The sequence below is a fragment of the Tamandua tetradactyla genome, chromosome 6 (assembly GCF_023851605.1).
Source record: "Tamandua tetradactyla isolate mTamTet1 chromosome 6, mTamTet1.pri, whole genome shotgun sequence".
Taxonomy (NCBI): Eukaryota; Metazoa; Chordata; class Mammalia; order Pilosa; family Myrmecophagidae; genus Tamandua; species Tamandua tetradactyla.
Genome location: NC_135332.1, coordinates 118,243,408 through 118,268,102, shown reverse-complemented (window position 1 = coordinate 118,268,102; position 24,695 = coordinate 118,243,408). Strand labels below are relative to the sequence as shown.

Here is a 24,695-nt window from a genome sequence, read left to right as displayed (position 1 = left end):
ACAGGCAGGGTCTGTAGGAGGCTGGCTATGCCATAGCAAGAGGATGGGGAAGTGACCCCTGGTGTCCAGGAGAGGATGTAGTTGGCTTGTTTGAAAACTTCCATATGCTGGCAAGGAATGAAATTTGTTAGGTTGAGAACTAAGTGGAATACAGCTTGGTCTGCCTGATAGGGAAAAGAGCCTTTCCCACTGGCTGGGGGCCATATCTGGTGAGAGCAGGGGAACTCATGGTTAGGCTTCTGGGACCTTATTAGGGTCAAATCTGTCAAGGCAGCACTTAATATTGCATCTTAATTTCAGGCCTTAGAACATTTACTTTCTTTTGAACTATGAACTTAATAAATGTGTAATCTCTGAAAATATGTCATCATTATGTTTTATGATGTGTATTTGGTAATGTTCATGGGTGATTTTGTTGAATAATAGTTTTTTTTTAATTTAAAAGACAGCTCAATCTGAAGAAAAAAAGCTGAATTTATACATACCAGCCATATGCCAAAAAAATCATTTATATAATTAAGGAATTAGCTTATACATATGGATATAAATATTGCTGTTGACATGGGAACTTGACACTTGCCATTATGTTTCATTAACAAATTTAGAATTTTCCAAGTCCTATTTGTTTCTCCTAAAAAGAAAATTTATAACAGCACATTGTAATTTAGAACCCAAAGCATATGTAATGAACAAAGTGAAAGACTGAAGACAAAAAAACTTACAACCTTCCCAAAGGAGTTTCCTGACAGTCTATGGATGAGATACATCACCATACTGGAATCAGCGTATCAAGGCCCATCATGAGGGTGTTTCAGGCTCTACCTGGCCTATTGCTGTGTACCTCAGCGCCTGCTCTACGTGCCTGCTTTCTTGTGTGTCAATCAATCCCTCCTCCCTCCTAAGACAAAATCCAGATGAGGGCTCAACTCAGCTCCAAATAATATAAGATATTGCTTTTATCAATGCACAGGCTTTCTAATCCATGAATGCTCACTCTCCGTTTTTCTTTTTCCATTTTCATAACATAATACACAATGAACACAAAACTAGTATCCTCATTCTAGAAATTAATGTCCTCCCTTGGTTTGGAATCTATGACCCCTGCCTAGTAAAACACAAGTATTCTGGGGAATTAGAAAAGAAGACTTTCTGATATGAATAAGTAGAGATAACAATATAATGGGGCCAAAAATTTGGCATAAGAAATATGAAGGCTTTGTTTAAATATTGATGTATTTATTGCATTAGGTTTGACTTTCGTATCTTTACCATGGTAGGTTTTCTTTTTTGGAATGAGCAGGCTCCAGGAATCAAACATGGGTCTCTGGTATGGCAGGCAAGAATTCTACCACTGAACCACCGTTGCATGGACCCAAGGTAGGCTTTTTTCCTGAGCTATATATTCATTTGTCTTTCCATGGATTTTCTGTATTTTATCTTTTATTTTTATTCGCAAACTCTAGTAAGACAGGGTCGATTCAATTTCCATTTAATATGCTTCGTTCAATGAAAAACAAAAGCAGTATTCAGTTTCAGTATACCAGTTAGAAAACTGGCTAAGCTTGCCAAGGCTAGAAATACAAATGTTAATTTAAATATCACAATCTATAACTCAATGAAAGGAAGAGAATTAGCTATGTCAAAAACATGCATAAATATCATATGGAGAATTTGAAACTCAAATGTATAACAAAAGTATGTTGTAAAGATAAATATTCTCTTGGCATTTATTATTTTCATGCTGTATAACCTGTTAGGTGGCTGGCTATAAAAGCATTACTTTAATGACCAGGATCTTATGTTATTCTTCAGGCTGTCATTCATTTTAACCCTAAAGTTGTATATATTTAAAGGAATCATAAGGCAATGATTTTTATTTTGTAAGGAAACTATGGTATCCTGTAGCTAAATAGCTGAATATTTAACTTCTGCTTATTTTACCTTTTATAAAGCATACCACAGTATACTTTTATTTTAAATGAAAAAAAAATAAGTATGCTGTATTCTCAAAAAGATTACAAAATTAGAACTTTGTTTTAGGAGTCATATTTATTTTCCAATTACTTTTATTAATCTTACAGGTAGAATAGTATCTTGATCTCTACATTACAACACCAAAAAAAATCTGTAACTCTCAGGTCAGTATTGATAATTACTAAAATCTGAGCAATTTACAACTATCTGCAATTAAGGAAAATGGATTCAAAAGGCATGTAATTGCAATAACAATAAAACAGCATTTACATGTTAAGATATAAATAGCCAACATAACTTTAGCACTTCAGGCATTTTTCTAATTGTGACATTTATACAAATTCTGGAAAACTAAGGAGCATATTGGCCCATCAGCAATGATCATGGAAATGAAAATATATAAAAGTGCCTACTGAGCTAACAGCATATGTCAGCTTGACATTGTATGGCACTATTATCCCTTCCAAGGCATTAGAAATCAATAGTACCTTTGCCACAAGCTTTTTTACAGATGAATAATCTAATGAAGATGTCCTCACTTCAGAAACTAATATTTATTTTCAAAAGGTTTATTGAACTAACTAAAGAGCCCCCAATTTCAAACTACTTGATGAACAGAGCCATCTAGTGGTCATTCACTCTATCCCTAAACAATGTTTATAAAAGGATAAATTGAAGAGTACCCATGGAACAATAGCCTTAAATATAGACAAAGCATATTTCTAATGAAGTTGAATAAGTAAATGATAGCCACTTCCCAGTAGATTTTCTCCTGAGAAGCCAACACTGAGTTTCTAATCTTAAGCAATAATCTCTTCATAGGTAAATAATCTTTGTAGATTTTAATTAAAAAAAACCCTTTTGATAAATCGGAAAGGCATGGTTTGAAAAGAAGCTTTAGGAGGTGATGAATTATTTTATACCAGGTAATAGGGAGGGTGTGCCCTCCAATAAACATATACAGGGTGACTTCCTGGAGCTGGAAGCACTTTAGGGTCATAGGAATTCCCAGGTCTCTTATGTGTCCTGATTTTGCCCTTTCCAAACACTATCCTATACACCCACAATCTTCTGAAATCTTGAAGCTTTAAAAATTGAGTCTCCTTATTATTGGTCTGTGTTCCTCATACTACTACTTACTATCACCTCCCACAAAACCACTTCTATTTAAGCAACATACCTAATCCCTTAGATATTTTATATCTCAGCCACTGGGAGCTGTCAACTGAGGAATCACTGCTTTTCTAAAGCAAATTGGCTCCTGGAAGTCTTGACTCTCCTCCCCTCCATCCATTCTTGCTCCTGCTTCTTTTTTTGCAGGTCAGAAAACTCCAGAATTAATAGTCTTGGGTGGTGAATAAGGGTGGCCAAATAGGGACAGTTAAGTTGGGAGCAATTCTACCTTGATTGGTTTATTTTTACTTTGTTTTTTACAAGTTTCCTCCTCTCTCTACTGAAATCCCACAGTTTGGGTTTATAATGTGGCCTAGACCAATGTGTAGTGTTTTTTTGTTTTTGTTTTTGTTTTTAAGCTTCCCTTGGGAGCATAAATGATGGAGAAAACTATTAAACAAGGTCCCGGTTTCTCTTGCAACAAAATAGCTTAACTTTCCTGCTTTTGTGTGCACCTTTTATAGCGGTTCAGCTTGGTAGAAGGTGTCCTTTCCACCATGGGCAGTATCGGTACCTGCAGAGAAATGACATCTTGGTCTCTTGTTTGCAAGCCTTTCTCATACCCAGCCCTAGGTTAGACGCTGTCCACCCATGTAGGGTGTTAGCTCGCATGTACTACAGCAGTGGGCATAATCAATCCTGTACCCACTGGACATAAAAGTTATTCCAAGTGAATTTTAAATTATTGGCATGGTTTGGCTAGTAGCTAGGAAGTGGGCTTTTAAAGAAAGCTACCCCGGGGTGAAAAGTTTTTGGTTTGTTTTTTTAACTATTTGCTGTAGATGATGAAAAGGTAGGGTTTGCCTTCTTCATGTCTACTCTTCCAAATAGTTGTATGCCAAACTTTTGTTTCCCATTCCCTCACCTTCTTCCCCGCTGTTAAAACAGAAGCAGGAATTGATTTATGTCCAGCTCATGAATACATGTAAAATTTGTACAGAAAATTCTTCTATGAAAATTGTTTGTAATCTGTAGACTTAATACCTGGGAGATGTCTTGAGATGTAAAATCCCCATCCTTTGGATTGTGGGTTTTTTGTTTTCTCCAAATAAATCTTATCTTTAAAGTTAAAAAAAAATTTTTTATTTCCTCATGTCTCAGTTGATTCTAAGAGAATGTCATAAAGAACTCTGAAACACTGTGAACTACTGAATAATGAATTTTGTGGTTCTTTTATGAATGCATGTAATAGAATGTCTCAGCAACAAACACATTCACTCATTCCACATAATGATGTGCTAATATGCAAAATTAAGACATAAAAGCTGCCAAACTGTTAACTGTTGTTGAATTCAGTATACTCTTGAAGGTGTTATTAATTTTGATAAACAGATCACAAGATTCATCAAGATTTTCTAAAACAATGATAGCTACTAGCCACATGGTGACTTTTGAGTGCTTAAAATGTAGCTAGATGTAATCCTGTATGTGTCAAATTCACACTGGATTCCAAAGAGTTAGAACAAAATTAGAATGTAAAAGATCAATAATTTTTATATTGATACCATGTTAAAACAATATTTAAGTAAAATTAATTTTAACAGCTAAAAAAAAAAAGATTTTCCTAAACAGCTGGATCATGTAATGGAATTATAGAAACATTTTACCATCACGAAGTCATTGTTTCCTAGTATCACTATTTACCATTATGGAAAAAGTCAGTATATTCTTTGGTCATTTTGCATAGCCATCTTGAATACTCCAAGCAAGTTACTATTCACTTGAAACTTAGCTCATCGTCTCTACACATGCCACTCATAAGAGAACCAAAACTAGCTCCAGAACCTTTAGAGCAAGCTCCAGAGAAACTCTGCTTTCCTGTCAACATGAATGATTTTTCCTGTCCAATAACTGAGCTGACTGTATGACATAGTTCCATAGTTGTTCATGGAACTCATGAGGAGTGCCCTTCCCACATGGACTGAAGAACCCCCCCCCACCAGCCCACCCCTCAAAAAAGGACTGGATATACATGGATGAAAATGATGGGCATCATTGTCTATACATTTATTTTATCTCTACTAAATGAATTTCCAAGGCTGAGACTAGATCTTTCTCTTTTTCTGTAACCTTTTAAGGCTTGATTCATGATAATAAACAGATGCATGGTCTAGACAACAGTTTCTGTGCTGAGATATCAGCTTCCCCAAATACAGAATGAAAGTATTTGCTACTCCCAAATCATCAAAATACCTACTGTCTAGCCACATTCTGTGCTAGTGATTCACTGGGACAGTTACCTAAATGCCACATCTGTCCTAAAAACGATAATCCACAGAAGTAATATTTAATAGATGCCATCAAATTAGGAAACCATGAGGAAAGGTCATGAACTATTTTATTGTCACTTAAGAGTTTCATGTAAATGCTAGCAGATGTGTTACCAAGAACATTTCATACCCAAGTATATACGCAATTAATCTTATTAAATCAATGGGCACAATTCATATGCATTTAAAATAAACATTGAGGATAAATGACATGCCATAAATGTTAAGCCCAGGCTTCTCCCCATCAATCCCTTCTCCCTTTCCTCCCTAAGGTTCTCAAGTATAAAAGGATGTACAGGCAGTGGCCACAGTAGTTACAGGCATTCTTTACCAAGGGGACAGGTAACCATGAGTTCACGCTGGAGGTACTCTACACTAGATATACTACATTCTCCCCTCTTCCCTTTGCCCTATTTCTGTCTTAAAGCAAGCAGTAAGACCATGAAGCACTGCTGGGCTCTGCTGCTGTCTGAACAGTTGCGCTGTATAACAAAAATGAGTTGGGAATTTAAGGAGAAAATACTGCTAACTACTCAACATTCAGCACACCCAGAGTATCTCAGATAAAGAGCTATGGACAAGCATTGCTCATTATCACTTTCTGCACAAATAATTCAGAACTTGAACTGGCATTTGAGTTAAAGGTCTGTTCTCTACACATCAGTATTTGCATGTCTAGACCTTGCACAATTATTAAGGATGGGTTAGTTCTGACTGACAAATAAGTAATCTCAAAGTTACCAGCCTACAAAAACATTTTCATAGCCTCCTCTCCCCAAATAAACTATGCAGAGCAAAGTAAATTATGCCTTGTTCTAGTTGCCCAGAATAATTCTTCACTGGGCCTGAAGGGAGGACAAGTGTCTAGCTGAATGGTTGGACGAGTTGCCACTGTCAGAGCACTACAAGCCTAGAAATAATTTGGTCTGGGTCTGAGTGCTAATATCATGCTGCCAAGCCTCTTTCTGAAAAGCATAAAGGCAAAATATCCCATTCCTGCAAGCAGACCAACCACAAAGGTAGTGCCAAGAACTTTTGGGGCCCTTTTCTTGGCCACCCGGAATGCTGTTGGCAGCACGGCAGAGATTAATATATTGTTGACATGTCCTAAAACCTTGTTAAATGTTTTTCTCTTCAAGACACGCTCATAATAGGTTTCCAAGTTTGGTCGCTTTCCATTTCCCCAGTTTCTCCTCGCAAACCCCAGGAACTTCAATCGATGCAATGTGACAGCAAGCGAGACGTCTGCCAGGGTGAAGGATTCTCCACAAAGCCAAGGCTGGCGGCCCTCCTCTAATCAGAGAAAGGGACACGGAGAATTAGGGGCAAGCACCACGTAGATAGACTGTGACTGAAATCTATCACAGCCTTAAGGGCAAGAACAAGGAAAGCAAGAGATGAAGGTCATGGTACATTTTCTTGATAATCACTCACAGTAGGTGCTAAAAAATAAAAGAAAAATCCATGCATATGTATCCAAAATAAGGGAGACTTGCCTCCCATTTGTCAGCCACTCAGGTCCCAAGTGAAACTGAAGCTACTTGAGCTCAAAGCCTTTCTAATTTTGTAAAGGCCTCTGAAGAGTTGAGAGCTGCCAGGCCAAGAGGAGTTAACAGATACCTCCTTCTGATTCAGGAAAACAACAGGTATGCTTTAGGACCTGAAACATCACTTAGTGACAGCTGCTTTTAGTTATTTATTCAGAGCAGAAGAGCATCCCTATTGTGAAATAAGCTTCAGGTAATATCCCCTTCAACTTTTCTGTGAGCTAGAGTAGTGCAGTCCACATGCACCCACCTGAGCAATGACTCACAGGTAAAATATATGAATGCTCACCAGCTAGCCCTGCAGATACACACATGCTGGCCCCTGCCATATGCTTTCCTTTTGATTAGAGGTTATCTCCTTGCCTCAGAAAAAAAACTAGAGGGTGCATTCATTCAGGCAATTAGATTTTAACCAAACCCCAAACTATAATTATAAATTTACAAAATAAGTAAGGTTAGGAATAATCTCCTAACCATAATTTAAATTGTGCAGAATCATATTGCATTTAAATGCAGTCTGTGTTACAGACACCAGGGTCCTGCTGAACTCAATATTATTGGTACTAGAGTAAGTAAAGCTCCCAATGAATAAAATATCAATAAAAAAATAGATTACACAGTGTTTTTGGTGAAATCAAAGAATGTTCCCATAAATACTACTGATGTTGAGAAAAAGAGAAAAACAATGAAAATGAGAACCTACCTGGGGTTTCTTCATTTCTTCTTTGCAACTCAGTTTCAACCTGATCCAGGACCTTCTCCAACTCATCAAGAATTTTCTTCAAATATTTAACATTGTCATGGTCAAGCAACTTTGACTAAAAAAAAAAAAAAAAAAAAAATGTTATTTATACCTGAAAAAGTCTATAGAGAGCAAAGTAGATACAAACTCTCATTAAGCTGGAGCCAATTTTCTTCTGATAAATTGGAAGAAATATAATAACTTTGTTAAAGCCAGAACAAAATTAAGAGAAAATACCTCAGCTGTGAAAATGCCCCCAAAACCAGACTCACTGCTCACTGCCAACTCCTGTGGGACCAAACAACCAGCGTGACCAAGATGTGAGAGGCACAAAAAAACTCTTAGTCAAGAATGGAATTTTGGCAATGGTGACAACTTCTTTTTTTTTATTGTGAAAAATAACATATCTACCAAAAAAGCAATAAATTTCATAGCACAGCACAGCAATTAGTTGTAGAATAGATTTCAGTGTTTGGTATGGATTATAGTTCCACAATGTTAGGTTTTCCCTTCTAGCTGCTCTAAGACACTGGAGACTAAAAGAAATATCAATATAACGATTCAGCAATCATACTCATTTGTTAAATCCTATTTTCTCTGTTATAACTCTACCTTCTCCTTTGATCCTTTTCCCAATCTTTAGGGGTATCTGGGCTATACCCATTCTAACTTTTTCATGTTGGAAAGATAATACAGGATAAAGGGATGGAACTAGTTAATGTTCTGGGTTTCAGGATTTATCTGGCCTAGGAACCCAATCAGAAGTTGTAGGTTTCTGCAAAATAATCATAATGCATGGAACCTTTGTAGAATCTCAGATAAAGTCCTAGGTGTTCTTTAAGGTTGGCCAGAATGGTTTTGGTTGAGGTTTGGCAAATCATGGTAAATAGCAATATCTAGCTGAAGCTTGCATTAGTGACAACTTCTTTAGCCCTAGAATACTTTCACTTTTTTAAATAATCCCCACTACTGCCACTATCAAGCACTGAAAGATAAGCAAATGAAAATTTTGAAAGGCAAAGAAAAAAAAAGACAATGGATAGAATTAGTGCAGGAAGTGAAAAAATGGAGATGAAGGGGAGGGAAAAGGGAAGGTCCTAGGGAGATTCGGCTTAAGCACTCTCACTTTTCAGGATTCTCACAATACCACTAAATTTCCTCTGACCAAACCCACCAATCACTGCCTAAAAACCAGACCCAGTGGCCATACTGTAATTCTCACTTTGTATAACTTCTTTTTAGCATCTTCTTAAATGACTTTCTTTACTCAAACTCTCGATCTCCCATTTCTCAGCCTTTTTATGGAATCATCCTCAGTCTATCATTAAAATCAGGGGATCTTAACACAAGATCCATGTACCTTGGAAAACTTTGAAGGGGTATTAATTAAGAGTTCCATGATCCCCCTGAAAATGTATGCTAAGGGTAAGGAGTTAGGTACATATCCCTGGAGAGAGGCCCATAACTTACACCAAATTTTTAAAGATTGATATGCTAAAAAAAAAAAAAAAAAAAAACACTTCAACATTGCTTGAAATTGTGGTGCTCCCCAGAATTCAGTATTTTCTTTTTCCTCTGCCTGCTTTTCTAAATGGTTTCTATTTGCCTGGTTTCTATGTTGATAACCAAAAATCTCTAGCTCAGTCCTGTCTATTTCTACAGGCAGTTCTACTAAACTCTCCACTTAAATGTTCCTCAGGGACCTGAGCTATACCATGGCTAAAACCTTATCCATTATCATCCCTTTCATCCCTGCTTCTCTACCACCTCCTCTCATAATTACACTCTTTCTCAGTTACACTGCCATTACCCAGTCATTCAAGTTAGAAACCTAGGAATCATGTTAGAAGGCTCTCATTCCCTCAGACTTCCAAGGTCCTTCCCATATTTCCTACATCCTTAAAACCTTGAAAATTCTTCCCTCCCTCCCTCCAGACCCCTATTTGCCCTGACTTGGTTTAGGCTTTCATTTAAGCTTGTTGGATAGAATACTACCTGCCAACAAGTCCTGCAGCCTTCAATCCATCCTTCTGACTTTTACCAAATATTTTGTAAATTTTGTAACTCAAAAATTTTCTAACTTTAGTGGCTCTTAAGTGTGTGTCTGCAGAATCAAGCCCAGACTCGACATGGTTTACTAGATCTTCTATTAGCTGGCCTCTGCCTTGCCTCCCACCTAAGCCTCACTTCACAACCCACACTCCAGCCTTTGCAGATACCTTTGTGGCCTTTGCTTTCCTTGAAGAGGTTCTTCTCCTTTCCTACCCACTGAACAACCCACCAATTTTAACACTAAGCTCCTCTTTCACTGATGCCTTTCATAGCTCTGCATGTTAAAAATAACCACTCCCTTCTCCAGAGCCCCACGTGTCCATCATACATATCACTGCACCTATAGGATGTGAGTATATCCTGCTACTAAACTGTAATGTCCCTAGGGAAAGGACTAGGCATTATTTCTGCCTGTATCTCCAACACCAAGCACAGAATCTGGACCTCAATGAGACTTAAATTAATGAATAACTGAAGAATCAGGGATGAGGGAGAAATCTAAATGCAGTGCATTAAAGAGCGAGTGGAAAGTAAGGAATGTGATATTGTATGTAGGTGTTTTTTTCTGTGAAGCTCACTTAGCTAAATAAGGATAAAGGAAGACAGGAAATTGAGGGACATTTGGGAGTGTTGATGTCTACTACACGTTTAGTATGGGAGAAACTTGCATATGTTGCTGGGATGTGGAGAAGGAATCAACAGAAACAGAAAGGCTGACTGTAACATAAAACAAAGTCCAGCTCCTATGGGACCAGTAGGGAAGTGATCAGTGATCTGTACAAGTTCCGTGTGTAATCCGCAGAGATGCATGGGTTTAGCTAAGCCTTCCTTAAGGTGGCAGGAATACCTAAAATAATAGATTTCTAGAATATTTTATTAACTTGCTGTACCGGATTAGATAGTTTCCCTTAAAAAGTCAAGTCAACCCAGAACTTACTTAGAAGTAGGGTCTCTGAAGATGTAAATAGATAAATTAAAATGAAGTCATTTTGGATTATGATGGATCCTAAGTCCAGTATGACTGGATCTAGTCCTTATAAAGAAAAGGAGATTCAGACACAGAGACACAGAGGAAACATACAGAGAGAAGCACATCATGCCGAGACAGAGGCAGAGATGGTAATAATTGATACATCAAGCCAAGGAATGCCAAGGATTGTTGACAAGTACAAGAAGCTGGGAAAGAGGCACCAGATTCTCCCTCAGAGCCTCCAGAAGGAACCAACCCTGCCGACACCTTGATTTGGAACTTCTGACCTCCAGAACTGTGGAGGTCAGAATTAAATTTTTATTATTTTAAGGCCCCTAGTTTGTGGTACTTTGTTACAACAGCCTTAGGAAACCAATACACTTGCTTTGATGTTATATAAGTTTCCTTGGAGACAGCATGCATGATATTTGCTTTTTAAGCAACTGTTTCATTAGATTTGAATATCAGATCTCAAATCAAATCTTAAAATTGGTTAAAAGTCAAAGGTAACATGGACTGATAAATCACGATATTTGATAGATGTTCCAGAAATAGTGACACTTTACAAAAAGTAGAATATTTCATACAGTGAATGTCAATTGAGGACAGCCTAGTTTACTTACTTTAAGACGCTTCTGTTTTGCGATGTATGCTTCTTGTAAGTCTGGATTTTCTTCAGCAAGTTTCTTCAGTTCAGACTCTGTGTTACCAATTTGGCCTAATAAGAAAAAACATTTCTGAAATAAAAACAATGTCCTCCCTTCAACGTGAGAAACAGGGAGAAGGTAGGCCACTTGATGGTTAAGAGTATGAGCTCTAGAACAGACACCAGGCCTATGAGCAGAAAGAACCCTGCCTCTGCCTCAAATGCACCTTCTCTGTGCCTTAGCTTCCTCACCTGTAAAGTGGAAATATAAGATTATCTGCCACATAGGGTGAGGATTAAATAAGAAGCACCATGAAAAGCACTTAGAGCAATGCCCTGCATATTATCAGCGCTCAACACACGTAGTTCTACATTTCAATACTTTTCAAGTTTTATATAATGAACTTCTTTATAAAGGGAAGGAAAAAGACATTTTTTTAAAATAATAACTAGAGGCCTTGGGATTATAGCTGGAATACATATTTCAAATCACATAATCAGTACTTACAAAGAGAAGGAGGAATAAGAGGAAAGGGAGAAGCAGGAGGAAAGGATAGAAAGAAGAGAAGAGGAGAGAAGGGAGGGAAAATAAAAGGAGGAAGGGTAGTAAAAAGAAAAACAGGTGATTAAGAGATTGATAAAAGTGAGGTGTGATGTAATAAAAAAAAAACATAGTTTCTGGACTTAGAAGACCTGGGTTTGAGTTCTAGCTCCACCACTAATTAGTAATGTGATCTTGGGAAAGCTACTTAAACTTTCATAACCTCTGTTTCCTTATCTTAAAATAGGGAGTGGGTGAGGGTCATTAGATTGCAATGATATGTTATGAATACTAAAATTTTTTATACATACGCACTTGCTAAAAATGCCTTTTAAATTATAAAGCACTGTGCAAACCATTGCTCTTTCTAATCACATTAGATGTAATAGGATTGTATTTATGGTAGATGGAGTCCAGAACTCTGGATCCACATAAGTTGTCATTTGTTCAAAAACCTTCCTTTCCTTCCTGTCCCCAGTCCCTTGTGCCATACAGCACAGCTCCTTCTCTCCCATCTCATGCATTAACCTTTCTCTGTCATCATGACAGGAGAAAGGGAGAGGGTTAGACATCAAAACTTACTCTCAATATTACTGAATACCCACTCTCCAATTATTGAACTTAGTGCAGAGGAATGCATAGAGATCCTTATAGTCCAACTCCCTCACATAACTGAAATGAAAATTAAAGACTAGCAATATTAATTCAATTGCCCATTATCCCAGGCAGATCCCAACTTTCCTGACCCCTGGTCCATCTGCCCATGATGATATATTCTTTGCTTTTCTAGAAGCCACTCTTCTGAGTTTTATCCAAGGTTGGCCCTCAAAGCCAAGACCTGAAAAATCAGATTTTATACACAATAAATGTCAGTGAACAGTTTGAAGGCACAGATTATTCAGACTGGTGCATGAATCAATCTGTAGGATTGATGCAACCTCCATGAAGCAAACTCATCAACCATATTCCCAGTCTTCCCTCAATGACTGTGAGACATGCTAGGCCTCAAAAATGAGTTATAAGAAACATAAGACATAATTCCAGGTCTTTAAGATTTTTACATACTGCGAATCCTTGTCGTTGCATAGGCTGGGATCATGGAGTCCACAGTTAGCTCAGGATGTAAAATGCAACCATGTGTATAGGCATCCATAGGCAAGGAGTCAAGCAACTCTCGATAATGCTGTACCCGTGGGTAATACATGCTTCCTTTCTCAGGCATTAACCTTGGTGTTTTTTCTAAAATACACACACAAGCATATAGACACATTTTTAAAAGAATTCCAAATGAGATGTTACTTACAAAAACAAAAACTCAAGCCTTTCTTCATCAACATTTTCAATATTATACCTGGGCATTTAAAAGATTCTTATGTCTCCCTAGCCCACTAGTCCAAATTCAAATTTTGAAATCACCTGATCTACCAGACCAGATTCCAAACAATTATTACAATGGTGTTCTCTAATTTCCATCTTGCAAAATGGTGCTTATCACTAAGATGCAGGTATGTATGCCACCCCTTCTGTAGAGCATTTTCACTCATCTCTACAACTACCAGCATCTGACTGGGTCAGGTGTGCCTTCTTCTGTACACCATCTACCTGGTACATACTCCGTTATAGCCCTCATCCCCTATAATTAACTGTTCGTATCATTTTCCCACAAGATCCCTTTCAGGGAAAGGAGCCAATGACCCAGGGTCGAGCACAGTGCCTCATATATTTGAGGCCCTCAGGGAAGGTTAGTTGAGTAAATAAGACTCATTACAGGAAGATGATCAGGGACCATTCTTTTCAGGGTTTCCAATCAACACAAAGAGCGGCCTTGTTGACTTTCTCATGTGAATGTGAGATAAAAATCTTCATTATAGACTAATAATATTAACTCAATTGCCCATTATCCCAGGCAGATAACAGCTTTCCTGTAGGAAAGGCCTTTGCTCAAATATCTCAGTTGCACTTTCCCCAGGAATTTCTCAAAATTTATCTTTGGGAATTGGGTTTTATATTTATCTTCATTTGCTGGATAAAATCTAGACTGCAGAATCCTTGAGGTCAGGGACCATGTATTGCTCTCTGTCGAATCCCCAGTGCCTAATATAAATATAATCACACATTTTAATTAATTAATATATATCCCCAAAATTCCAGTATTATAAAATACCTGACTTGGAGAAGCTCTCTAGAAGTTATGAGAACACTGAGATATAGAGCTTGAGAAGTTCTCCCAAGATCCTACAGCTAATTAGAGTCAGAATAAGAGCGAAATTCATCTAAATCCTAGTCCTGTGATCTGCTTTATTACACACTGTACTATCTTCAAAGAGTTTACATTTCAGAGACTATTCCAAGAAGAATAAAGGAGAATCACTTAATCCAAAGTTCAGGGCTATGTCACTTCAAGGTCATTTTCCATCTGGCTCTCAAACTGCCTCAAACATGCCTACTAGCTAATTCCAACTACAGAAAAGAGCAGCCTCAACTTTCTTCATTCATTTCTTTCATGGTTTGGTAATTAACATAATTTAGAAACCTTTGAGTATTCTACACTTGTTCATAAAAGTTGATAATCCAAAGTTGGTTGTCCCGACACAGCATGTAAAGCAAGATCTCATAATGCCAGACCAAATAGAATAAGCTTTTTAAGCCAGCAGGTTATTTCTGACTCTCTAAGGAATAAAGAAGATGGATTACTTCCAAACCAAATAACTAATTTCCTGTTGAGCAGTCCAATTCTGAAGGCTGTATTAGAATAACTGAGACTGAAAATCAGCTACATACTGCTCCTAACGGTGGATTTATAGATAAAGAGCACACTTCATTGCTGACCCCATGTACAATTGTGGCATGGAGAGAATCTATGTGGCAGCCAGCCTCTCAACATCACTGATCTAACAGTTCCTCAGATCGACCTTTCAGAACGTCAGTAATATCACCATTATCCCACACAATGCACAGTAGACATTTCTATAAGGACAGAGAGACTAGACACTTTCTAAAGGGTCTTGGAACTATGAGAACTTTTTTTTGGCGGGGAGGGGCAGGTATGGGCCGGGAATCAAACCCAGGTCTCCCGCATGGCAGTGAGCATTCTACAATTGAACCACTATAAGAACTTCCTAATCTTTTTTGTGCCAGTGACCTTTTTGGTAGTCTGAAGGCTGGACTCCTCAAAATAATGTTTTTAAATGCATAAAATGCAACACAGAGAATTGTAAAGGAAGATGATTATATTAAAATCAGGCATTAAAATCATTTTAAATTATAAAATACAAACATAGGTGTATCTTTATTAATACATTAACAAAATTTAGCAGGTCTAATAACTACCATAATTTCAAAGTACTGATGAGTATATATAATATTTCAAGATATCTGTAATAATTCAATATGCTGTGAACATATTTGCGATACTGTAATAATTTAATATACTATGAACATATTTGGGATTTCTATTAGTAACAAAGTCACAGGCACTCCTAATATTGCTATGTATCATGTCTACACTGGTAATGGCTGGAAATGCTAAATTTCCATTAGAAATTAGTGAAAAATCAATATATAATTTTCCCCCCATCAAAGTCTTAAACCTCCTGAATTCTATTCAGATACCCTTTAGGGCAACAGTTCTCAAAAGTGTGATTTGTGGACTCCTGGGCTTTCTCCAAGATGCTTACAGGGATCCCACAAAGTTAGAACCATTTTTATAATAATATTAAGCTGTTGTAATAGTTAGGTTCAGGTGTCAGCTTGGCCAGGTGATGTGCCTAGTTGTTCTGCTGTGTGGACTTAAACCATCAGCATGTGAATTTCATATATGGCTGATTATATCTGAAGTTGGCTAAGAGGAGTGCCTTCCACAATGAGTGACATTTTAATTTGATCAACTGGAGGCTTAAAAGAAGTTAGAAGAGAAAGAGAGACAGCTCAGCAGCCCAGCAGCTCAGCACAGCACAACAGAGCTCAGAACCAGCTTAGACCCTGGCATTTAGAGATGCAGAGAGGAATCACCCCATGGAAAGCTGTTTGAACCAAGAAGCTGGGAGGAAAGGGCAGCAGACATTGCCGTGTGCCTTTGCATGTTGCTGAGGAACTCAGATGAAAGTAACCTGCCTTTCCTACAAAGAACTGACATTTGTAACTAAATAAATCCCTTTTATAAAAGCCATTGAGTTTCTGGTGTGTTGCATTCCAGCAGTGTTGGCACACTAAAACAGGTGTTAATTACATTTTTCCCTTTCATTCTCTCTTGGGTATACAATGGAGTTTTCCAGAAACTTTACAACATGAGATGACTCCATTACTCTAACAATTAATGGAATGTAGTATATTCTCATGTTTTAATATTTTCTCAGTTTTAATTTCTAATGTAAATATTGTTAGAGATGACCACAAAAACTAAGGCTCTCTGGTGTCCTTATAATTTTAAGACTACAAAAGGGTCTTGAGACCAAAAAGTTTAAGAGCCACTGCTTTAGGAGGCCAAAGGCCCCAAGTTAATAACCCCTGATTCTATCATTAATGTCACAAATTTTAAAAATACGTCCCTAATGGATGAATTTATGGCTATTGGGTCTAGCTACTCTTTGGTGCCAGGCCCTGGGGCTGGTCTCAAGAATTATGCCACTTCCTTGCAGAGAAAACAGGAAAAATACCATTTAATTGCTCTCTGGGGAAGTACTATCTGGCCAAGCCTGAATTTTTCAAAGGAGGACAAACATTTAAATCCATGACAATAATTTTCTTCTACTCAGTGGAGCATGACTACATGACTATTTCCTGAAACACTTTATCAGACAGAGCACAAACCCCCACTGAGCCCAAGTTCTCTTCTCATCTTACTCTCTCTCCTTGTACTCCTGAAAACATCCTGTCCCGTACTGCATGTGCCATGTGCTGCTACCCTCCTCACACAGGAGACAACAGAGCACTATCCCTGTCTCAAAACACACTTGAGAATTTCCTTCTTACTATACAAGAGATCTTCCCTCTCATTAACATCCTATTTTATTTTTCAATCCTTCCATACAGCATCTTTGTTATGATGTTAAAAAAAAGGAAGAGATTCCTTTCTTGGCCTTCCAGCTCTTTCAGGAGTGGGAAAGTAACATAAAGCTTACCAAAGCAAGACAGGGAATCAGTGAGCTTTAAGAAGCAATGACAAGAGATCCCAGCATGAGGAAGTGGGGTGGCAAGTGTGGAAGCCAGGCTTGGTGACTAGAGTCCAGGTACAAGACCCAACTTTCTAGGACTAAGTAGGGGACAAAGCAGATCTTGTATTGCACATCAATTTAGGCAGCAAATTAGAAAAAGGCAGACAGACATAAAGCAAAAGACATGATAAACAAAGCATGAGAAACCAAAAGAGGTTAAAAAAAAATTAGAAAGAAATAATACAAGCATTCTGCATATCTCCCTATGTAGAATGTCTATTCCAATCCTTTGCCCATTTTTAAATCTTTTTGAGGGTGAGTTATAACAGTTATGTATATATTCTGGATAGTAAAGCCTTATCAAATATATGGTTAGCAATTATTTTCTCCCATTCTGTTAGTTGTCTTTTCACTTCACAATATCCTTTGAATAAGTAAATGCATATATAACTATTCTTCATCACAGGTCCAAGTAGAAAAAGGTTCTATATACATGAAAGGGAGCCCACACAACTGAATAGTAATAATAACAGAAACATATATGAATGACTGTTTTCATATTAGGTTCATAGAAATAAACTATCTGTGAAGCTAGTAAACTTCTAAATGATTGGGGATCTTTGAAATATCTTTGAAGTATTCTAAAACCTTGTACCTAATTAATATTTAATAAATGATTATTGAAAGAATGAATGAATAGGAAGCTCTCTGCTTCATAAACAGGCTACCCCTCAGTTGAGCATCCATAATTGAATGCTTCTAAATCCTTTCTGTGATCCACGTTCTACCCTCAGGAATATCACAGCTGTCTATACCATACTTCCCTGTGACTGCTTTAAAAAAATCAAAGATAGCCATTATTCAACTTAAATAGTTTACAGACTAATTCTTGCAGAGGATTGTCTTGGCTATCAAATTTGTCCCCAAAACTACCAGTTAGTTAGTGGACTTATCCCAAAAGCATAATGATTTAAATATGTAAATACTGATGCACAAAAAGGTTAAGAAATAGTCTTCAGATCAGCAAGCCATCCCCAGCTAATAGACTAATAAGGGATGGCAAACAGCGAACCCTAAACCAGTTCACAACACTCTGTCCTTCAGACAGCTGTGAATGGCTAAATGTAAAAGTCTCTATCGTACCTATGAACAACTAAGCACCTCATGAAATCCATTTACTTATTATCAATCTAAACTTGCCAATTTTCCTTTAAGTTCCATCCATAACCGAATGAAATACCACATGTTCTGATCAGCTTAGAATTCAGAGGGATATAATTTGCCCTGTTCTAGATAGAACCTGATCTTTTATTATTGTTTTTTTAATTTTTTTATTGGTGAAGCTGTGGGTTTACAGTAAAATCATACATAAAACACAGGATTCCCTTATGCCACTCTATTACTAATACCTTGCATTGCTGAGTTACATTTGTTACAGTTGATAAAAGCACATTTTTATAATTATACTATTAACTATAGTCCATGCTTTAATTTAGGGCTCACTGTTTGCATCATACAGCTCCATAGATTTTTTTAAAATTTATTCTAGTGATCGAGCCTATTCTTTTAAAAAATCTGGGGTCATTCAAGCCTTTTATTTTATTATTGGCTTTTATTGATAACTTATTGTCAAGATCACCCATCCTCCATTAATGTAGTTAATTTGTAAAACAAAATTATTCTATTATATTTATCTATTGTCTGGCTCTTTTCCTAATCTCCAGGGGTTCTTTTTGTTGTTTTTTGTTTGTATGTTTGTTTTAGTTACACAGTCTAGGAATAGAACCTGGGACTCCTGCATGGAAGGCAAGCATTCTACCACTGAACCACTCCATGAGTTCTTAAAGTAAAAATTAAGTATTTTAAAGATAATCATGAACATCTTTACATGTTATTGAGTATTTTATTTTGATATTCTAAAAAAATTTCATCTGGGTTAGAGTAAACTAGAGTATCCTTCATTTATATAAATAATTATGTAACTCATTGGTTTTGGGTCCCTTACTATTAATTTTTTTTAATCCTTTCCAATCAAAAGGCTCCTCTCCTAGGGTAAAAGAAAGAGTGAAATAGGATTTCTCAGACTCACTTTATCTTTGAGCAATTGCTAAAATAGCATTATATAATCCAAGAGGACAAACAGAGAAGTTGAGTCACCAAGGATATACAAGTTGCATCTAACTAAATACAAGACCCCTGATCACTTATTTATTCCAATGGCACAACCAGAATTAAAGCTCATAGTTTCCATATTTTCACCCTATCTCTTAGCCTACAGTGCTTTCTCTTCTGTTTCAATAAATACTAATAAGAACAATTTAGTATTTCCCTTCTTTGGTTATTTAAATTTAATGTGGCAGGACTCAGAATGTTTTTCAGCTTTGTTATTATTATATAGTCAAAACAAAGGGGGATGCTAAAAAATTTAAGAAATCCTAATAGACGTTAACATTTCTATGTTGAAATGTATCATATTCTAATACCACTGAATTTCTTACTAGAGAAACAATGTAAAAGGAAGGGAAGGAGAAGAAGGACAAGGAGGAGTGGACAGGGTAGCAGTAGCTCTGGTAATGTTACCAAAAGATTCAAATATGATTATTTGTATCTTCTTAAAGTCTTTTTTTATCTAAAATATAATTCTTATGAAATTATTTTATTATCCACCATTATTGCAATCACTTCACCCAAGAAATACAATTAAACAGTCTTATCCATTTCCAAAAAGCTGAAGATGAAAAAATTGTCTTCAAATCAGTTAGCCATCATTTTCAGTAAATCCTCAGCATATAAACTTTTAAGGGATAGCAGGTAACAGTGAAATAGAAAACATTTCATTATATTCTGTGCTTTTTAGCTCAATTACCACCTTTAAAACAATCTCCAATCAGAAACTGAGGGAACTAAATGCTTGGATTAGAATAAGGAGTTGGCCCATTGCTAATCTAGTTCCCTGGTTCCCCCTTTCCCCCACTTAGATTTTGTAATGCAATTTTCTTTCCAAATATCTCAGACAATTTGGGGGGGGCCTATTATCTTTCTATCTCAATTAACTTCCAGTAATTTGAGGTTACATTATGACTACATCCTGACCAATTAATACAACTGATGACAGATAAACAAAACTAGCTTTCAGCTTCTGAAAAGCATGATTAGAACCTTCTAACCAATCCTTTTTCAAAACTGTAAGAATGCAATCATCAGCTTGGCTTGGACTTAATTTTATTAATTCAATCACTCATTCATATGAAACTATTTCAGCACTATGTGCAGGCACAAGATTCAACTGAGAAAAGACAAAGGTAACCAACACTCGGTCCCTGCCCTCAAGTAGCCTAGAGCTTATTGGGAAAGAACACAGGTATTGAAGACTTATAACAGTATGATATGGGAACCAAGAGAACAGGCTAATACGACATTAAGAGTACTTGGCTAAAAACTAGAAGCAGTGTGCTCTGCCAGTGATAATCTGCACAATCTTGGCAAATCATTGACGATACAGTTGACCTCAATGGCTTATCATTAAGAAAAAGTGAGTCAATGTATACATAACAATGACTTTGAGAGATAGTGTAGTATGGAGGCTTCAGAGATGACAGACTTACATTTCAGCTCTATATTATCATAAAATAGTTATATTTCCTTGGGCAACCTCTGTTTCTTTTTCTTTATGGACAAAGTAAGAATAACTAGTTCACCCTGCTTGTCTCAAATGTGTTCTTCAGAAGACTGAATAGAATAAAATTTATAAAATGTCTAACACATAATGGACTGTCAGTACATGATTACTAAAATGCATTAAACAAATTTAAGCCCTATAATTTCTTAGAAAAAATATAAAATTCAAAGTACACAGAAATATTCAGGGGCAAAAAATTAAAAATATATCAACATTCTATTCTCCGTTGCCTAAAATTTAATCCTCTTTTTTCCTCTTAGCTTACCATTTTAAGGTGGAATCATTGAGGGAAATGATTAGTACTTGGTATACTAGATGAAATTGATTTTAATGGTATACATTAGAAGCAATATTACCTATGTGACTTCAAAAGCTAATAAACCACCAGAAACCTCACACACCTGCAGCATTTTGTTTGTTTGTAGGTTTATGTAAAAAGAAAGTTTCACCCATAAAATTTGGTTTACATGAAATTCTTTTAAATGGTGTAACACTGGCTTAAAAGAAATTAATATTGACCTATCTTATATTTGGATGCTTATGGAAATGGAAAAGGTTTTTATCAGTAATTCACCATCATGAAACCAAGAAGGAAGGAAGAGGGAAGGAAGAGAGAGAGAAGGAGGAACAGTGGGAGAGAAGGAAGAAAGCAGGCAAGCAAGCACATATATTTGTGTTGAAAGTAAAACCAAGAAATCACAAATAGCCTTAACATTACCATCCAGGAAAGTCTGTTCAAGATAATCAATGATCTGAGTAGCCTCACAAATAATGTTTTCCCCGTGGATAAGGACAGGCACTTCTCCAGTTGAGTTCAAACGCATAAACCAAGGCTCATTGTGCTCACTCAGGGGCAGACTTACATCATGTTCCTCGCACTTCAATGCCTTTTCAGCAATTACCAAGCGCACCTGGAAGAGTTCACACTGGTTACTACCACCGCCTGTTGGCTTCCAATTAAAGGACTTCCCTGGATACCGCTAAGCATGCTTTCAGTGTTTTCTTGAGTTATTAGTATTCTCAATATTCTTTCTTAACTATTCCTGGCATTAACAAATGAGATATATTCTAGAGTCTCATTCTTATAAAATACAAAGGATAACAAAATAAGTAATGAAAATTGTTCTGTCCATACTCACTACACAGCTCCCCTCCCCGCCCCACACCTCCCTCCCCCACTACCACTTTCTTTGTATCCTAAACCTAGTCACTGGCCTTCCCCAGACTAGAACCCGAAATCCAGGCATGTTAGGCCTTGTTGAAGAGCGGTGAATGGGAACGAGAAAAAGTAAGCGAAGGAACCGCAGATTAGGTGAGGGCAGTGGAGGCCCTTCCCTCCATCCCACTCTCAAAGGCTCAGCGGGTAAAGCCTCCCGTCCAAGTAACGACAATGAGGCTTTTTTGTCGCATTTCATGAATGACAGGACCTGAGTCATAGCACTTCGTCTCAGGCAGATTCTCCGCGCTCCCCGCCGAGATGCATTCCTGCCCTCCAGGGAGCATTCCTGTCCTCCGGGGAGCAGCCAGGTTAGGACCTCAGGGGCTGTTTTCCATGAGGGCTGGCGCCCCAGAGAGGGACCCAGAGGGAGCTGTCCCGGTGCTGAAATTCGATCCGCGCCGCCGCCCGGGCCGAGGCCCCAGCCCTCACCTTTTGAGAGCTGAAGGAATGCGTCCAGTGGTACAGAATTAGCTTAACCTCAGCGTCCAACTTGCCTTCCGCCATCAGAGGCGACCCCTCTCTCTGTTCCTCTCGCCTCCGAGCCATTTCGGGGTGCGTGAGCGCTGGTGGGCCCGACTTTCCGGCCTCTAGTTCTCCCACCCACACTGCCCCGCAAAGCGTTAGTAGGTTTTCCTGGAGCCGCCGGCGAACAGGCCACTGGGAAGTGTAGTTTCGCCCGCTGCAAAGCTGCGGGCTGCCTGCAAGGGCGTGCGGGCGTCTGCGCGCAGGGGAGCTCCTGGGGCGTGGAAGTCACGTGGGAGGTGCAAATGGACATGCTCTAGGAAAAAAATCTAAAATATGAGTCCCTGGTTATTCGGGTGAGTACTCAATAATGTTGAACTGCATCGGTTTGGGAGGTGTAGTGGAAGCTGCTCAGGTATAAAGGCAGCAATTTCCCAAGATACTTAGGGCTCTCTTGGAGGGGGAGCTGTGTCTTTGGCGGAAGGGAAGTGCCGGTTGCCAGACAAAGCATCAGGGTAAGGATATCTAAATTTTCATCAAAAGAGACCTAGCGTTGCTGAGTCCCAGGGTGCGCCATTCTTGAAGTGGAAGTAATTTTATTACCCTCGTAAGATTTTTATAAGAGTCAAATAAGTAAAGTGTTAAATATTCAAAACACCCTAGTATGGTTTTAGTCACTGCCTATGATTCACAAATTTAGTTGCCTTATTAACATTCTCTTTATAGCATTGTCCAGAGTCATAACTTTATACTAGTTTAGTTATTATTGTACACCTCCTAAATTTTAACATCACATAAAATTTCTCTTTCATAGAATATATATAAATATGACCATGAAATGAGCAAATATTTATGGAGCACCTATTATGTTCGAAGCATTTTGGTGGGCCCTGGAAGTACAAAGATATATAAAATCTGATAACTGGCACCCAAGATGTAAGCCCAGTAGGGGAGATGATAAAATAAATAGACAAGCACAATAGAGGTAAGTCTCTTATGGATAAGCACAGGTTACTATGAGAAAGGAAAGTTGAGCATCCAATGCATTCAGAAAAGAGCTCCAAGAAGAGGTGAAATCTCATGAATCCTTCCTCTCCTTTACAACACTTCATTTCCTGTTCTCCATGATTTTTAAAATAAATTTAAAAGGTTTATAACATCTTGTTATATTCTTAAGTTAATTCAAATGCTGCAGCATCAGTGATCCTTACCAAATTTTTTTTATATCAGTTCACTCGTCAGAGAAGTAAAAAAAGCAAAGATTTGAAATCAGACAGAGCAGGATTTAATTTCTAGCTCCACCCCTAACTTGACCTTCCTAGGCCTTCATTTCCTCATTTGTATTTGTAACATAAGAATATAGAAAAAATATGGCTAACCAGACTGCTGTGGGAATCCAATGAGAGGATATATATAAAGCCCCTAGGACATTACCTAGAATGCCACATCTAAGGAAAATGTTTGTAAAAAGCCCCTCACTGACATTAAGGGACATCATATTACAATTGATTTTCTCTTTTAAGCCTCGAAATTCTTATAGCTACTTATATATGCTCCTATCCCATTCCCTTTCAGAAGAACCTCATTTTTAATTTTAGAAATGGGCAAATATTATCTGTCATGGCTTTTTCTTCCAAAGAGTTGGTTGTTAGACATTTAGCAACACCCCACTGAGTGCAGCTATCTTATTCAGTATTTAATAAAGTGGTTTAATGATGATGACAATCAGGAGAGTTTAGGTAAATTGTGTATGAGTAAGTTTGTATATTAATCTGCTTTTGGTACTTTTTCTTGCACCTACCAACTTTAGATCTACTTCCTTTTCCATATCTCAGACACCCACTATCACCAATCTCATTGATCCTCATGGCAGCCTGTGAGGTAGCTACTATCCCTAATTTACAGTTGAGGAATAAAGTTTGTAAATGAGAAGTCCAAAACCTAAAGCTAGTAAGTGACAGAGCTGTAACTCAAACAAATTTTCTGCCTTCTAGCGAACTATTATTTTTTTACTATTCCATGCTGGCCTTAAACCAGAGATAAAGCTGTCAACTTTCAAGCATTAGAGAGCCTTGAAGTAAGCTTTGGAGAAAATATAACCACCTACTTGTTGCTCGTAAAAAACAAAGGCATATATTTAAATCACTTATCAAGCTACTGTATCAAACTACTGTTATATGACTTTCTTGTGCCTTAGACTCTGAGCCTCTTAAGAGCAAAGACTCAATATTATTCATTTTAGTATCCCCAGAGACCTAATAGTGCTT

General features: G+C 37.5%; 1 protein-coding gene across 3 annotated transcripts; it reads right to left on the bottom strand.

The window, feature by feature from the left end:
- Positions 1-5,055: 5,055 nt before the first annotated feature.
- Positions 5,056-22,594, bottom strand: GDAP1 (ganglioside induced differentiation associated protein 1). Of its 3 annotated transcripts, none has more exons than XM_077163212.1 (6): positions 22,396-22,594; positions 21,466-21,658; positions 12,981-13,154; positions 11,352-11,446; positions 7,668-7,782; positions 5,056-6,710 (listed from the first exon to the last, which is right to left on the bottom strand). In XM_077163212.1, exons 1-6 carry the CDS (start codon positions 22,510-22,512, stop codon positions 6,328-6,330), a joined length of 1,077 nt encoding a protein of 358 aa, XP_077019327.1. In that variant the 5' UTR covers positions 22,513-22,594; the 3' UTR covers positions 5,056-6,327. The 3 variants fall into 3 exon arrangements, with proteins under 3 accessions (XP_077019327.1, XP_077019328.1, XP_077019329.1); XM_077163213.1 differs by having other exon boundaries at positions 21,611-21,658; positions 22,396-22,460; XM_077163214.1 differs by lacking the exon at positions 21,466-21,658 and having other exon boundaries at positions 22,396-22,507.
- Between the last annotated feature and the right edge of the window lie 2,101 nt (positions 22,595-24,695).